This window comes from Castanea sativa, chromosome 6 (genome assembly GCF_040712315.1).
Source record: "Castanea sativa cultivar Marrone di Chiusa Pesio chromosome 6, ASM4071231v1".
NCBI classification, from domain to species: Eukaryota; Viridiplantae; Streptophyta; class Magnoliopsida; order Fagales; family Fagaceae; genus Castanea; species Castanea sativa.
Window position 1 is genome coordinate 62,197,616 of NC_134018.1, and position 16,421 is coordinate 62,214,036.

Below are 16,421 nucleotides of genomic sequence, written 5' to 3' on the forward strand. Positions count from 1 at the left end.
CCTATAGGCCTGATGAGTTTGTCTGGCTAGGGGGTAAAGGTGGTGAATTTTCAGTAAAGTCAGCATATAAATTGGACCTACAGCATAGACTCTCTCAAGTTTGTGGAAGAAGATATGAGCTATGGAGCTGGAAGTTTCATAAAAGACTCAAGATGTTATAGTAGAGAGTAGCTTCAGAAATCGGAAGTCCTGCCCCTTGGAGCTGGACTGGCAATTTTATCATAAGTCCTACCCCTTGAAACTAGATTGCAAATTTTATGAGATGAAAGTTAAAGATGTGTGTGGATAGGGCAGACGGCAGTATACAGGAGTTCTCTCCATTGATCATTGAGAGTGATTTTCAAACGGTAGTACCTACTATCATAATCTTGTTTGCAGTTGACATGAAAGATCTGGTTAGAACCCTCTTATCGGCTTGTGAATGCAATTTGATTGTTCATGCCCATTCTAAATGGGGCTTTGTAATAACCATGGTGGCTCTTTTATGCTGTAAGATTTTCCTCAGCGATTGTTGCGCTTTTGAGATGGCTCTTTGCAATCAACCCCCCCCCCCCCCCCACACACACACAAAAGCTTCATTGACACTTGGTTTACAGGACGCATAATGTGGCCTTTAAGTTTGTCACCTGAGCACCTATGCAACCAGACCACCTTAGCATGGATGCAGCCTAAACTTACTATATAGTGTTAATTTACGAAGAAAAAATGTGATAAGATCCCCAAATTCTCAAATTCCCTCCAATTTTTATTTAGATGTAAAACATGTGGTATTTAAAAATCAAATAAATACCGCATGTCACACATGGCTAAAAATAGGAAGGAATTGGAGGGAAATCCTTTCCCCGAAAAATGTCAAACGTTCCTACTTCCCTTGTTGCATTGAAGAGTTGGAGAAACAACTGTGAGACTTGATATAAACTTTATTTATTCCCGAATTGGAAAGCTGACATTATTTAATGACAATTCTTCCAAAAGAAGCTTATATCCATTGTGGAAGCAGGAAGGTATTTAGGTGGTAAAAGTTGACATCCAATCAGCTTAATCAAGTCTTGTTGGTCTGTCACCTATGCGTACATAATATTTCTGGTATAATGCACTGAGATTGGAACGTAAAGGTAGGGCTCTTCATTCCGATATATACTACCTTGGAATTGAAATAGGTAGTTATGAGAACAATTTAGAAGTTCTGAATAAAAAAAGATTCCAATGACATTGGACAGAAGATTTTCTTTTTTCCAAAACAGTGCACATCGACATGAATGTACATATTTAATTTACCAAAGGAGAAAATCAACGACCTGTAGTTAAATGAAGGAAAACTCAATGCCAAACCAGCAGAAAACAATATACAAATTATATATATTGGAAAATCTCATATTATCAACTTATCATACATTCAGCTTTTGAATCGTTCAAGTCACTCATCACTGGGAACACTTATAGCAAAATTGCACCAAAGAAGAAGATTGATAAAGGAACACGCAAAGAAAGTGGGGCTCCTGATGTCCTGTGCTTGACTTAGATTTTTGTACACGGCTCTGCCTTACCATCCAATTGAAGACTCTGTACCAAAGTTGAACAATCAAAATCACCTGAAGCATAAGTTTCATTGGACAGATCTCAGAACTTCTACACCTTAATTAACATCTAGAACCAATTAAAGTAACAAACTTCCAGTCAACCATAAGTTCAGATAGATTCATGAGAACATAAGAAAAGTCGGGTTCTTCAGACAAGTAATCGAGTAGGTGGGATCCAATATGTAACAACTGTGAACCTGTCATGCATCTATGTCTGTCCAAATTGTAGTCCTTGGCCCATAAGAACAAACTCAACATCCGAGAAAGACATTGTTTAACAAGTGAGATGAAATCAAGTCAAACCAGTATGTACTTTTGCACAACAGAAACCTGCCACAGAAAGCTTCCGAGCTTCAAGCTGGTAAAGAACTGAAATTCTGCACACATTAAGGCAATTATTACTCATCTGATTGTGGAGCTAGATGATCGGCTGCTTGGATTTAAACGATTCCTCTTCATAAAGGCCTCAAGATTCCGAAAACAGTTAATATCCCCAATCTGTGGATGATACAGGAGAATTCCAAAAGCTTAAGTGCAATAACCACCAATTCTCAGGAAAAAAAAAAAGTGCAATAATCACCAAGATTGCCTGATAGCCCTGATAAAAAACACACACACACACACTACAAACATGCAAATCCACCACTTTACATGCACCAAGAAAACTAAACATTCCAGAAAATTTTGATAAGGAAACTCAAGCCAAGCCGGATTGGATTTTATTTAAAGAAGAGTTCAAAGTTGTTGGATTTAAATTTTTTATGCTTTTATGTTAACTTGTTAAAAAAAAAAAAAAAAACTTTTTATTAGTAAGTTACACATGCACCTGGTAGGTTTCGAACCCACAACCTCATCCTCTACCTTACTCTTACAAAGGAAGGACGTACTATATGACCTAGAGCTCATTGGCATAACAAAGTTATTTCTATTACAACTATTACAAAAATGACATTGACAGCCTAGTGATAAGAGGGTTTGAATGAGCAGGTTCAAGTCCTCCCACATTTAAATTTTAGCACTTTTGTTCAGAAGTTAAAAGAGGGGCTAACAGCCTTATGACCTGCCACAAGTCATGCAGGTGAGCACCAATCCAGTTTTTGAATCAATCTGGGTATAATGGTATGACCAGACTGGAATTTAGGCCAGTTGACAGTTTGACCAGTACCACCAGCTGGTCCAATCTATTTTCTAAAAGCATGATTGTGGCTCTAGAACATTCACAAGTTCTAGACAAGGAGTAGACCATTTTTAGTGTATTGACTTATGACTTATCCATTGATTAGGAAGACAGTCACAACCAGCTTAATAAGTGCATTTGTAATTCAGATATTCATTTTCTTAACAAGTAGTTCAGGATTTTCCTATTTCCAACAACTCTACATGCGCATTTCAACTTCCATTCGGCAGCAATACATTTTCCTATTTTCATTAAGTCTTTGACACTGCTATGTCAGAAACCTCATAAAGACATCAAGGACCAACCATGACATTTTCCTCATTACAAGAACATCACTAGAAGTTAAGGTAAAGAGCATTTATCATGGTTCTTACTTCTTTTGTTTTCTTTACAATAATGTGTAATGACAAGCTTCAAAAATATTGATAAAATTCAGGCTCACACAAACAGAGATAGATACACACAAAGAGTTCACACCTTCCAGCGCCTATTTTGAGCAAGTTGGTTATTAATGTCATCCAACCTCGCAATTATTTGCCTAAATGTTGGTCTCTTGAATGGTTCGTCTCTCCAACACTCCTGAATTAACCTGTAGACAAATCACAAGACCATGCTATTTCAGAGGAATAGTAAGAGAAAGGGAAGGAAATAAATTATTCCTAATGGAATGATACCAAGAAATCACATGTTCCTTGACTCCGGAACTGACAACTCAGAATTACAAAATAAATAAACAGGAAAAATTTATTTGTGGAGGGGGAAAAAAAGACTACCCCTTTTGGAGGTACATATCAGCAACGAGCGTTGCATACAAGAAGATATTAGAAGATAAGAACAACAATATTTATTGATAATTACCCCTTCTTAATTAGTGTATGACTCAACATCTATTATTTCCTGGAATTCATTCAGCTGTTATCAAATGAACTTGAAGGACTTACTCTTTTAATCCATGTGCATAATTCTTGTTAGGAGCTCTAAATGGCGGGCGCTCATTTGAGACGTATAATTTAGGAACTTCGTTTTCTGGCTTTGTAGAAAATGGTGGGCACCCTTCAATCATCTAGAATAACAGCAGATGATAAATATTACTTTCAAGCCCTAATACTGAAATCCTTTATCAAAATTTGTGTACTTAGATACCACAGATGTTGTTCTTGTGCATTTATCACATTGTGTAGTAAATTAGAGTCCATTTACAATGAACGAAACAAAAATGAATGAAAAGATCCATAAAATTTAAATGAAATGAGGTCAGATTATAATTCTTATGATTGGGAGTCACTAGAGAGCTAATATCGAATGAGTGGTACTTTTGTGTTGTATTCTTCTAGAAGAGTGTGGAGATGAAGTCTCCCAACCAGCTGTCATTTACAATGAACGAAACAAAAATGAATGAAAAGATCCATATAATTTAGCTAAAATCGAATGAGTGGTACTTTTGTGTTGTATTCTTCTAGAAGAGTGTGGAGATGAAGTCTCCCAACCAGCTGTCATTGTCAAGAATATTCCTTATCAATTTGTAACTAACTCTCGTTTATAAGTGGATAGGGGCTAAGGGCTGTATAATTTTCTCAGCTCCTCTCTCTAAATTTTCTTCATTCACGTGGTACCAAATCAGGGGATTTGATATGCCTCTAGCTCTGCTCAATGCTGTCATCTTCTTCTTCAATTCTTAGTTCTGGTCCTGTTCATCAGTACTCTGTTTAGTTGAGTTGGGTTAAACATGTGTTGACCATACTGAGGTTGTGAGGTGTACGCAATCTTCATCACCATCGTCCCTGTCAAGATATAGTGGTGGAAACAGCATACCCATGTTCATGGCGACTATGTAGATTGTTTCCTAGTTGGTTGGTGGGGATTCCCAGCCATTTCCAGTCGTTTTAGGCTGTTTTTTTAATCTATTTTTGGCATTTCCAACACAATCATGGTTGTTCATGATGAGATAGGTTGCATGTTTAGGTGTTTATGGACATTGGTGACCTACATCTAGCACAGTGGTCATCGACACTTGAAGAACTCCAATTCGAGACACATTATTTAAGAAAAATGGTCATCTCAGGGTAGAAGACTTCACTGATGCAAATTGGGCAGGATCATCTTCAAATAGAAGGTCCACCACAGTGTGTTGCACCCTTTTGAGAGACAGCCCCGTAACACGGAAATGTAAGAAACAAAATGTAGTTGCTCAGTCAGGTGTTAAAGAAGAATAATGGATGCATGGCTGTAGGTTTAGATACATATGAAGGTATGTAGAAAGGATACATAAATCCATATCAAGAAGATTAAAGAAAAGAAGTCCTTGAATATGACACAGCTTGATGCAAATTATTAGCAATGCTATTATATTATGTATGTTTTCTAGGGAAGGGAAGAGAGGAAAAGAGAAATGTTACCTCTTGCAAGATCAAAGCAAAAGAGAATACATCCACTTTTGTATCATATTCCTCATTTTTATAAACCTCTGGAGCCACATATCGCCCTGTTCAAGGAGATAGTTACTCCATTAAAAACAGTTATACCTGTCAATTAAAGCTACAACAAGTACTTATGATAGAACATAATGTATTGCATATAACACAAAAGACATCTTAAAGCGCTTTCCATTAGCATAGAGGAACTTTTCAGATTTCAACGCATTAATCTAATTGAATTTGAGATATTGCAAGGGCTTTGGGAATTTTCTGTGTTTAGGGACCATTTGGCAAAACCCAAATGTGTAGCCCTACTCTCTTTTGCAGAAAATGGCAACATACTGAAAAATTTTACACAATTGCCTAGAGATACAATTCACTTTACACTCTTTTTGTAGGGAGACAATTACCAGAGTTACAAACTGGACTCGGCCTTTTTTGGGGGGGGGGGGGGGGGGGGGGGAAGGATACGTTACTCAGCCTTTCTCATTAAAAGCCAAAATTAAATGACTGTAATTTCCCAAACTGCCCCTCCAGACCAATACATAAAAGCAACAAAGGGGGATGCAAAGATTCAGAATTAGAAGAAAAATACATACAAGAAGCGTCTTGACTAGTTATAGGTCGGTTTTCTTTAACAGTATTTGCAAATTTCAGCTGCTTGCTGACCCCGAAGTCTGCAACTTTCAGATGTCCAGAATCATCACGCAGTAGGTTTCTGTTATCTTACTCGTGAACAATCAAGAAACTTTTCAATACTTTTGATATTAATAATGCATATTTTTCACACCAATATTATGGAAAATGCTTAACATGCAAAGCGGACAAGAAGTTAAGCAAACAAAGAGAGAGGGAGGCAGAGAGATAGAGGGGGGTGGGGGGTAGAGAACATACGAAGGCTCAAGATCTCGGTGGATTATTGCTTCAGGTTTATGCTCATGCAAGTAATTCATTCCTCTGCAAAAAATATAGTGTATATTAGGATTCGGTTGTTAAGATATAAGAAAACGTCCAATAAGCATCAGCTAAGTCAACAAATAAGGGTCAGATTCTAAATTCAAACTATATCTATATAGGGAAAATTCAATAACATAATGTTTGCATTTAACAGCAGAAAGAACAATGAACCAATAGCTGAATCTGAATACCAAGGCTACAAAGTTGGCCTTCAGGTACAACCCATGGCAAGATACAGGACGACACTTCTAATGCTGATTTTGTCGGCTTAAGTATGTGGGTTTGCTAATCATATGATGGTGCCTAACATTTTACTTCTTTCACTATTTGGTCTTCCAATAATTCCATTTCAATCAAGAATTATGGGTCACTTTACTAATAATAGATTAACCAGCTTGTCTAGGCTGCTCTTGCTATTGATACCTCAGCAAGTAGAGGCTACTATGCTTAGGTAGGGTTCCACAATTGTTCTCCACCCCTCACTCTTTTTTTCAAGAAAAAATAAAATATTAGGTCAACAAGCTTTTCTTTTTCTTCCTTTAGTTTAGAAAGGGAAACACCACTTTTCCATTGTATTATACATCTCTCCTGCTCTTATATAAGTATCCTACAATTTATTAAACAGATTATTTAATTACTTCTTTGTTTTTAGTTTATTGAGAATAGGGCAATCCCTGGGGCAAATAAAATCTTTAATCCTGAACATCCTTGTTCGTAAGATCTATAAGAGTGTCTACAAATAAAATTGGTTTTTGTTTTGTGATATCAATTCCCAATAAAATTCTTGTAAAATCCAAATTCAAATTAATCGGAACATCAGATTCCATGTCAATCCCTGGGGTCACAAATCTTCTCAATGTCAACAGAAAGAATTTGCTACAAATTTTAGCATGCAAAACATTTAACTGACCTAGCAATGTCAAGTGCAAACTTCACAGCTACTATTGGCTTTAAGGAACGTTTTCTTTTCAAATAAGAACAAAAATCCCCCTGCAAAAGACAATAATTGAACAAAAAGTATGAAAATCATTTCCACATGCAAATGATGTGGTGTAAAGTGATTTTAATACATCAACAAGTTTGTCTGATGAGTATCACACCATCAGCCAGATGACAAGTATGAGAAAACAATAAAACTGCCTCTCTCTCTCTCTCTCTCTCTTCCCCCCCCCCCCCCTTTCCCCTTTTTGGTTTTATATGGTCCATGTACATCAGGAAAAAACATCTCATGAAACCATCTAAGCTATTCAATTTGCTCGATCGACCCCCCGATTTGAAAGAATCGTATCATTGCGTATAATTGGGTATAATTTCAAAACTACCCTCATTTTTTTGCAATGAAAATCCATAATGACCATCTAATTTAACTCTAAATTTAATCGGTAAGGGGTATATGGACACAATTCTCTCAACTTCAGGTGTCAATAAAGCAAATTGATACTTTTTCTTTGAGGAGGGAGGGTTGGGGGAGGCAGGGAGGGGCATTGTAAATGGAGTGAAAGGTTAGGGTGGAATAGTATAGTTTTCCCTTAGTTTTATATTGAACACATACTTACAATTTTTGCAAATTTAAAAAATAATAACAATAAATAAATAAGAAGAAAATTTCACCCTAAAAGTAAAGGAATGTTCCAATAGCCACTAGATGTATTGAAATAAGCAATATCAATCATTGTGTTTTGTCTAGTCTTTTATTCATCAGTATGTTTACTACAAAGTTTCTATTGGAATATTCATATGCGAGTAACATGGTTAGTTAAGTAGCAAAGTCCCACATTAAATACTATTGAGAAAAATGAATGATTAATATATTATAATTAGACCCAAACCTATTGGCTTAAGCTTCTAGGTCAAGTGGTGTCCCTATATGTTATATTAACTACCCAATTAGAGTCTCCCCAATGAGTTATATCTCCGGAACAAGTGGTATCAAAGCCAATGGTTTGAGGGAAAGTGTTTGTTAATGAATTACACCAAGAAGAACAAGAAATACTTTCATGTTCTCTCCACCCATTGTTTAGTAAAGGTTCTACTAGGTGCATGTTGGTGACTCCCATAGTTATGCAAGGAAGACTCTCATGTTCGCCCCATCCATGGTTTAGTAAAGATCACCAATTATACGCATGCACTTGGATTGTAAAGAAAAGGCTTTTGTTTAAGGGGGAGGAGGCTCGCAAATGAAGGGGGAGATTCATTAGAATAATCATGTGTGAGTAGCATGGTTAGTTGAGTAGTTAAGTCCCACATTGAATACTAATGAGAAGAATGTGTGGTTAATATAATATAATTGGACTCAAACCTATTAGAGTCTACTCAAGTAATATACCTATATGTTATATTAACTACTCAATTGGAGTTTTCCCAAAGTATTCTCTCCCCAATATTTTATTTTGCACTAATCTCCACTTCTTTAAAATGTTATCAGAATCAATCTTAAATTCATGTTTCTTTAAGTTTTCTGTTTCTTTCGATAAAAGTAAACATCAATCAGTTTCACCTAGACAATTCACTTCACTTTGAAATACTGGTGCAACAAAAAAATGACATAAATGGGTTTTTTTGGGGGTGCTGAAGACAAGGAGGTGGGTTGTACCAACTACTTGCCAGACAGTTCATTAAGGTAGATGCTTTTTCAAAAACAGATTAATTTGGCAATTGGACATGTACCGTGCCAGACATTCATCAAAGTTCCACATACATTAGACATCGATAACTCCCACCTAAGCATTGAAATCCTTATGTAGGATGCCTAAAAACACTCACATCTAGTGCATAATTATTAGGGTCTAAGTGTGTCTCAACTCAATATCTATCCAGGAATCTCACATGGTATTACTAAAAAAGTTTGAGAATTTCCCAACTGGTTTGTTAATTGTCATTTCTAGTGCAGGCAGAAGTTCTCCAAATCAACTTTTCCTCATTATTTTACCAAACCAGTTGGTGCAGACACGATTTATTTCAGAGTTTATCACTTCAGAATTTTCTTATTTGAGAATTGTATGGGATTTAATTGTTTTTTTATTAAACTTTTGTTATTGACGATTTGACGTAATCGTGAGGCAGTGCTCTTTGGATCAGAGAGTTTATCTATAATTTGGTGGCAATTCCAACCACCGCTAGGTGGTGAAGCCTTGGGTCTCATGATCAGTTCCCTATTTTCCCTGTTATTTCTATTTGCTACACTACCGGTTCAGCATCACCGAAAAAGCAACATGCTAATAGATGATGACACCAATAAATAGCCAAAGAAAAGACAGCAAATTTACAAAATGATAAAATAATAAGGATTTAGGAACAAATAATCAGAATATTCCAATAATTCAGAAGCTAAACTTTTCCTTGTTATGGTGGATATAAAAAGAGGAATAACCTTGGGTAAATATTCCGTGACAATCATCATTGGACTGCTTTGGGTTACAGCACCCAAAAATTGGACAACATTCGGATGGCGCATTTTCTGAAGTAGTGCTAGCTCATCCCTAAATGCCTCCCTGAGATGCCATAAAGATATTGAATATCCAATCATTATAAAAGATATTTGTGAAGTTAAACTCTTCTATCTAAATTGGAATGAATAGTAAAAGAAACAACAAAGGAGAAATAAAATCCACTTGTATAAGCCAACCCACACTTTATCATCATCACTAAAGACTTCCTCCCCAAGAGTTTTAACAGCAACTTTAATTCCACGCCATGATGCAATGCGAAAGGTTCCCTGTCATATGTTAAAAATAGAAAATATGCAATAGTTTTAGAAATAAAGAAAGCAGAATTCCTCAAGTCAAAAAGTAGGTAATTTAGATCACTATTGTTGAGAGATTAATACATGAACTTGCTAATTTGATGCCACATATACAGCTGAGTCATCTTCAGAATTTAAGGACAAGATCAATATCATGAAAATTAGAAATAAAAATACAGCCAAATTATTAATTCCACAATAGTGACTAGATTATTAAAATCATCTATTTCAATTTGTATGAATAACATATTTTATCAGCCAAATCACATGATAATAACATCTTTGAACTAACAAATCCCACATGTTTAACAGTCCTAAAATTTTACTCACTCAAGATATTCTACGACTACTACAAAATGTCACAAAAGACATAGATTGCTAAGAGTTTAAACAATTAAAGGAACTATTATCCAAACCCAACATGTTATACTATTTCAGGCACAATTATTGAGGTAATGAAGAGGAGAAGAGAAAGCATGCATGCATACATACATACATGTGTGTGTGTGTATTCAACAAATTCCAAGCATATTATCAAGTAAATCGATGAAGATAAGAATATCTTGCAAGGTTTTTGCGTACACACATTGTGTACACTAACTTCTCGTCTCTTTTTTTCTTTTTCTTTTTTTATAGGTAGATAGTAGGGGAGGGGGAGGTGGGGTTCAAACCCACAGTCATGAGGCACCACAAAGAATACTATTACCACTAGACTATCACTTTAAACCCTCCTCTTGTTAAATTATATATATATATATATATATATATATATTAAAAAAAGATAAAATAAGAAAAATAAGAATATTAACTACCAAGAAATGAAAGCTTGACATGTTACCTTTGTTAAGTCAACACTGTTAGAAAAATCAAGCTCACTAGGATCAATCTCATATTCCGGGACTTCACGAGCATTTTGCACATGCATGGGAGCCATCTAAAATGAAAAATTCAAGGTGACTATATACATAAGCATATAAAGTGAATGTTCACAGCACCATAAAGAAACAAACACAGCAAGGTTATTAGGAACCCATGGGTAGAACTTATCCTTGAAATCTAGCTTACAAAAGGAGGGTACCCAAAAGCTTATAAGCACATGGTTAAGCTTACACTTAATCCATGTGGGACACTAGGATCATAACATACCACCACGCTTTGTAGCCGACGTCCACGAATCTAGCCTCTAAGTCGCCCCCTCCAAGATTCGACCACAAAGCCGTAACTCATTTGATCCCATACTAAATGGGATCAAATAAGTTATGTTCAATTACTCAACGTGGTGGTTGGTTCTTATACCAAATGCTAGGAACCCATGGGTAGAACTCACCCTTGAAAACCAGCTTACAAGGGTAGGGTGCCCAGGAGCTTATACACACATGGTTAAACTTACACTTAATCCATGTGAGACACTAAGATCATAACAAAGGTAAGGGCTATAAAAGTACACAATAAAATAAGATTTAAACACAAGAGAAGACAAGTAAGACACACCGGAGGCTTTGCGCCATGTTTCTCCAAAAGTTTGATAACACCATGGTTTTTGTAGTACACTGCATCTGCAAGAGGCTGTAAGATAAACCAAGAAACATTTTCCAGTGAGAAGATCTGCAAGCTAAAAATGATGATGAACTACATTTCATAGCATAAATGCTGTCTCAACTTATTATCAGCTTTTCAAGTCCTACAAACTTAAGGAACTAAACTGGTAAACAACATATCTAACTTTTTGTACACACACACACACAAAATAAAAGAGGAATTGTGTGTGTGCCAAGCCAAGTCGAGTATTAAAAGTTCAGGCTTGTTCAATTAGTTTTAATATCGACCACAAACCAAGCTTGAGCTTCTTACCAATGAAGACACTCCGTTTGGTTTGTTTTGAAGTAAAGTGTTTTCAAATGTAAAATGTTTTCAGTCGTTTGAAAATATTTTTTAAGTGTTTGGTTTGAAATAAAAATTTTCAAGCACAAACCACCAAAATTGGTGCCTCCCAGCCACCAGACCGACTATACAACCACTAGATGGAGGGGAAAGCTATTATGCGTTTCTGTAAAAAAATTTACCAATTTTTTTTTTTTTTTATAAAACATTTAACAAAATTTTTTTTATTTTCAGATTTGACCAAAAGAAAATAAATACAATAAAATTCGTAACAGTAAAACAAAAACAGACGGCACTCGAACTTGTTCATGAGCTGCTTAATTAACTTGAGACCATGCCTTCAATAATCTGTGAATTCTTACTACGAATGAGTTTGTTTATATTATCAGTAAACTTCAAATAATAAAATTTGCTATCATATGGAACTATTTTATTTTACAATCTTACACAATTTAACTTTATGTAAATATACATATAAAAATGTAACTATAAATAAACACAATGTTTTTGTCAGCTCAAACTGTTCATCAACCAAACACATTGTTCAAAAAATGGTTAAAAAGAAGATTAATAAAAAAGGCAGCAAATTACCGTGCTGCCCCAGCGGTCCATGGCGTCAACGACGGCCTTGTGATCAATCAATAACTGGACGACATCGGTGCTGCCTTGGCAGGCAGCGAGGTGCAAAGCGGTTCGCTTATCGATGTCTTGGAAATTGACGTCGGTGCCGGAGTTCAGAAGCTCCTTGATCCCTTCCAGGTCACCCTCGTTGGCCAAGTACATCAGTCTAACTCTAGAATCAATCGCCTCCGCCTCCAACTCCGCCTCCGCCTCCGCCGCATTTTCCTCACCCTCCGGCGCCAGAGACGACTGCCTCAGCATCTTGGACCGAACTGGCGGATTAGAATTAGGATTAGGATTAGTCTCCATATACGAGTACAAAGTACTCTGCGCTGTGGTGAGTTATTTGGTTATTGTTTGTAATGGGAAAGACAGAGAAAAAAGAGGGAATATATGGTGGCGTGTTAGAGAGTAGGTGGATAAGAAGAAGGAGTAGGAGAAGGTGAGTTGCCTTTCTTGATTGTCAGTTTCTTTCCTTCTTTCTTTATCATTACTTATTACTTGCTAGAGACAGAGAAGATTCTGGTCGATAGTGACGGAAGAATCAAAGAAAGACGGAGTGTATATTACTGTATACGCCTTAAAAGTCTACGCGGGGTCGCTTCAGTCATTCCCCCCGACTTTTCATTTTAAAGACTCCCCCTAGTCCTGGGGTGGGGTGGGGTCCCATCCCATCTCTCTCAACTGTATTTCTGCCGGCTTGCACCTTTTTTTGTTTCCTTTTTGGAATAATGATAAGAACCAACTCTCTTGTTATCTCACTAGATACTTGAACCGGGTTCTTGCTCTTCACAAACGCTTATACTTATAGAATAATTATTATATTAAGGATGTGCGGTGATAAAAAATAAAAAATAAAAATTACCTACTAGTATTTCTTTTTCTAGGAGGAAACTGTTTTTTTTTTTCAACCTGTTTAGTGTGAACTGTGAACTACTATGGATAAGTCTGATTTCTTTTTCTTTTCTTTTTCTTAATAATTCTAACATCACTTTTTTTTTAGATGATAATTCATTTCCTTAATAATACTTATCATTTTTTTTTTTGCTGAATAATACTTGTCACTTTTTTTTCTCAATAATACTTATCACTTTATTGTATTGTCACTTGTATTCTTGTATCTGCAGGGGTATATGGTAGTAAAAAAAAAGGGACAAGGGTCCACCTGATTATGGGCATTGCATAGGACACTTGAATGCATGTTCATTTCTTTTTGTTAACACATACTTTTGTATGCAGCATTTTAAAAATGTTGAATTTGTGTGTGTGTATATATATAATAATTTGATAATTGCAAAATAGAGTAGAATTTATAATTCTTGAAAGTTGGCATTTTCTACTCTTATTTAAAAAAATCTTAAACTATCACTTTCTAAGCTCCTGAAATTGATGATGGTCTATCAAAGTTAAAGGCCGGGCCAAACACAATTAATGACCCGTTGAATGCTGAAATTTCAATCAATGAGCACGTGATCATTGACGATGCAAATGAGGCGACTAGGGTTTCTCAAGTCCAAGGACCCGTAACCCATACAAGCACACATGCAACCACAACTGAAACACATAGAACACAATCTCCACGGCAACAAGGATCATGGAAATGTTTGAACAAGGCATATTCACCCAGTAAGATAGACAGAATTACAAGCACAGTAGAGTTCGTGCTATCAACCAAAAGAGTTTATGAGGAACTCTCCCATCCTAATGGTTTACCAAGCAAAAAACGTGCAGTTTCTATTGAGATTAATTCTTCTACTTTGTTGGAGGCTGATTCTCAGCCTCACCCAACACAATGAGTCTCTTAGTCTTAAACTGTCGTGGGTTTGGGAACCCACATACAGTAAGGGAGCTTGGAGATTACATCCGGGCAAAAGATCCTGCTGTTGTGTTTTTAGCCGAGACATAGACAGATGATGCAAGGCTAGATCAAGTGTTAACACAATTTTGATTTTAGAAATAAATGCTCAGTACCTAGTGGCCATAGAGGCGGTGGTTTGGTTTTGTTATGGAATGAAGATATTCGAGTCACAGTGGAAGACTCATCAAAGTATTGTATTGATGTACTTGTTAAGAAGAATACACCTCAAGAATGGCGTTTCACAGGTTTCTATGGTGAACTAGTGACAACTAGAAGGCATGAGGCATGGACAAAACTCCGAACCCTAAATGATAAGCCACACATTCCTTGGCTGTGTGCTGGGGATTTTAACGAAACCACAAGACAAGAAGAAAAGATGGGAGGAGTAATCCATGAAAATAGTCAAATGCAAGCCATCCAGGATGTTATAGATGAGTATGGTTTTATGGATTTGGGTTTTATTGGCCCAAAATTCATATGGAGCAGACATTATACCGATGGAAACTTGATTTGGGAGACTAGACCGAGGATTAGCTACCACCCATGGTTCTTGAGGTTCCCTGGCACTCGAGTTCACCATCTACCTTGTCTTTCATCAAATCATTGCCCATTACTTATCAACCCAACAGGAATAGAAATTCCATCCTATAAAAAACCTTTCAAGTTTGAGGAGATGTGGTTGTCTAATAGTAGATGTGGAGAGGTGGTTGAAGCAACGTGGAGATCATGTGTCTCATTAGACCCAGATAAGGAAATCCTTGGAAAAATAGAAAAGTGCGGCAAAGATTTATCATGGTGGAATTTTAATGTCTTTGGAAATGTAAGGAGGGGGTTGAAAAAGAAGATGGACATGCTAGTTAAAGAGGATGTCGTGGCATTGAGAACTGGCAGCAATGTACGGATCAAAGAATTGCAAAGAGAGGTCAATGAGTTGCTAGACCGAGAAACAAGGATGTGGAATCAACGCTCCCGTATTCTTTGGCTGAAAATATGAGATGGAAACACAAAAATTTTCCATAGTTGTGCCTCCCACCAGTATAGGAAAAATGTGATTATGGGAATAAATGACATCCATGGAGTATGGAAGGAAGGGCCGAATGATATAGCAGATGTCCTCATCCAATATTATAGTGAACTTTTCACTACCTCGAGTCCAACCCTTCACCAAGAAGTTCTACACCAAATTCCTCAAGTGATCACCGATGACATGAACCAAGAATTGCTAAGTAGATTTGAGGAATGGGAAGTAAACCAAGCTTTGAAACAAATGGCACCAATGAAGGCTCCTAGGCCAAATGGAATGCCCCCTTTGTATTTTCAACATTTCTTGCCTATGATTGAAAGTAATGTTGCTCACTCAGTGCTATCTTGGTTAAATTCAAGTACTCTCTCACACCCACTAAATCATACCTTTATTACTCTAATCCTAAAAATGAAAAACCCAAGCTTAGTATCAGAATATCGCCCTATTAGTTTATGCAATGTGCTATACAAAATTTGTGCAAAAGTCCTCGCTAATAGGCTAAAAAAATTCCTCAATTCTGTCATAAATGAAAATCAATCAGCTTTTGCAAAAGGCCACCTCATATCGAATAATATCTTTATTGCCTTCGAAACTCTACATTGCATAAAAAATTATAATTCAAGTGCAACTGGTTTTATGGCTTTGAAGCTTGACATGAGTAAAGCTTATGATAGGGTTGAATGGGCGTTTTTAGAAAATGTGATGAGGAAGATGGGTTTTATGAAAAGTGGATTGGGCTTATTATGGTGTGTGTGAAAACAGTCACCTACTCTATACTAGTGAATGGAAAACCAAAAGGTTTGATTCACCCTTAAAGAAGTCTTAGACAAGGAGATCCTCTCTCTCTTTTTCTCTTCCTCCTATGCACCGAGGGCCTTCATGGTCTAATCAACAAGGCAGCAAGCAATGGTGATATCCATGGATTCAGTTTGTGCAAAAGAGGACCCAAACTATCCCAATTGTTTTTTGTGGATGATAGCCTTCTTTTTTGTAGGGTCAATTCCGAATAATGCAGCAAGGTGTTGGAACTTCTATCATTGTATGAAGAAGTCTCAAGTCAAAAAATAAATAGGGGCAAGATAGCCTTATTCTTCAGCAAAGCAGTTACTGAAGCAAACTGCCAAATCATCAAAGAGATTTTGAGGGTTCGTGAAATCTACCACTATG

General features: G+C 36.5%; 2 protein-coding genes across 3 annotated transcripts; one reads left to right on the forward strand and one right to left on the reverse strand.

The window, feature by feature from the left end:
- Nucleotides 1-1,332: 1,332 nt before the first annotated feature.
- On the reverse strand, nucleotides 1,333-12,859 carry LOC142641169 (serine/threonine-protein kinase 12). 2 transcript variants are annotated; one of them, XM_075815568.1, is made up of 12 exons: nucleotides 12,343-12,859; nucleotides 11,362-11,436; nucleotides 10,709-10,804; nucleotides 9,758-9,843; nucleotides 9,499-9,619; nucleotides 7,039-7,118; nucleotides 6,066-6,128; nucleotides 5,771-5,889; nucleotides 5,154-5,239; nucleotides 3,699-3,820; nucleotides 3,235-3,346; nucleotides 1,333-1,957 (listed from the first exon to the last, which is right to left on the reverse strand). In XM_075815568.1, the coding sequence occupies exons 1-12, from the start codon at nucleotides 12,679-12,681 to the stop codon at nucleotides 1,934-1,936; spliced, it is 1,323 nt and encodes a 440-aa protein (XP_075671683.1). In that variant the 5' UTR covers nucleotides 12,682-12,859; the 3' UTR covers nucleotides 1,333-1,933. The 2 variants fall into 2 exon arrangements, with proteins under 2 accessions (XP_075671683.1, XP_075671682.1); XM_075815567.1 differs by having other exon boundaries at nucleotides 1,333-2,078; nucleotides 12,343-12,849.
- On the forward strand, nucleotides 12,735-15,224 carry LOC142640320 (uncharacterized). Its single transcript, XM_075814380.1, has 2 exons — nucleotides 12,735-12,814; nucleotides 14,327-15,224. The coding sequence occupies exons 1-2, from the start codon at nucleotides 12,735-12,737 to the stop codon at nucleotides 15,222-15,224; spliced, it is 978 nt and encodes a 325-aa protein (XP_075670495.1).
- The last annotated feature ends 1,197 nt before the right edge of the window (nucleotides 15,225-16,421 follow it).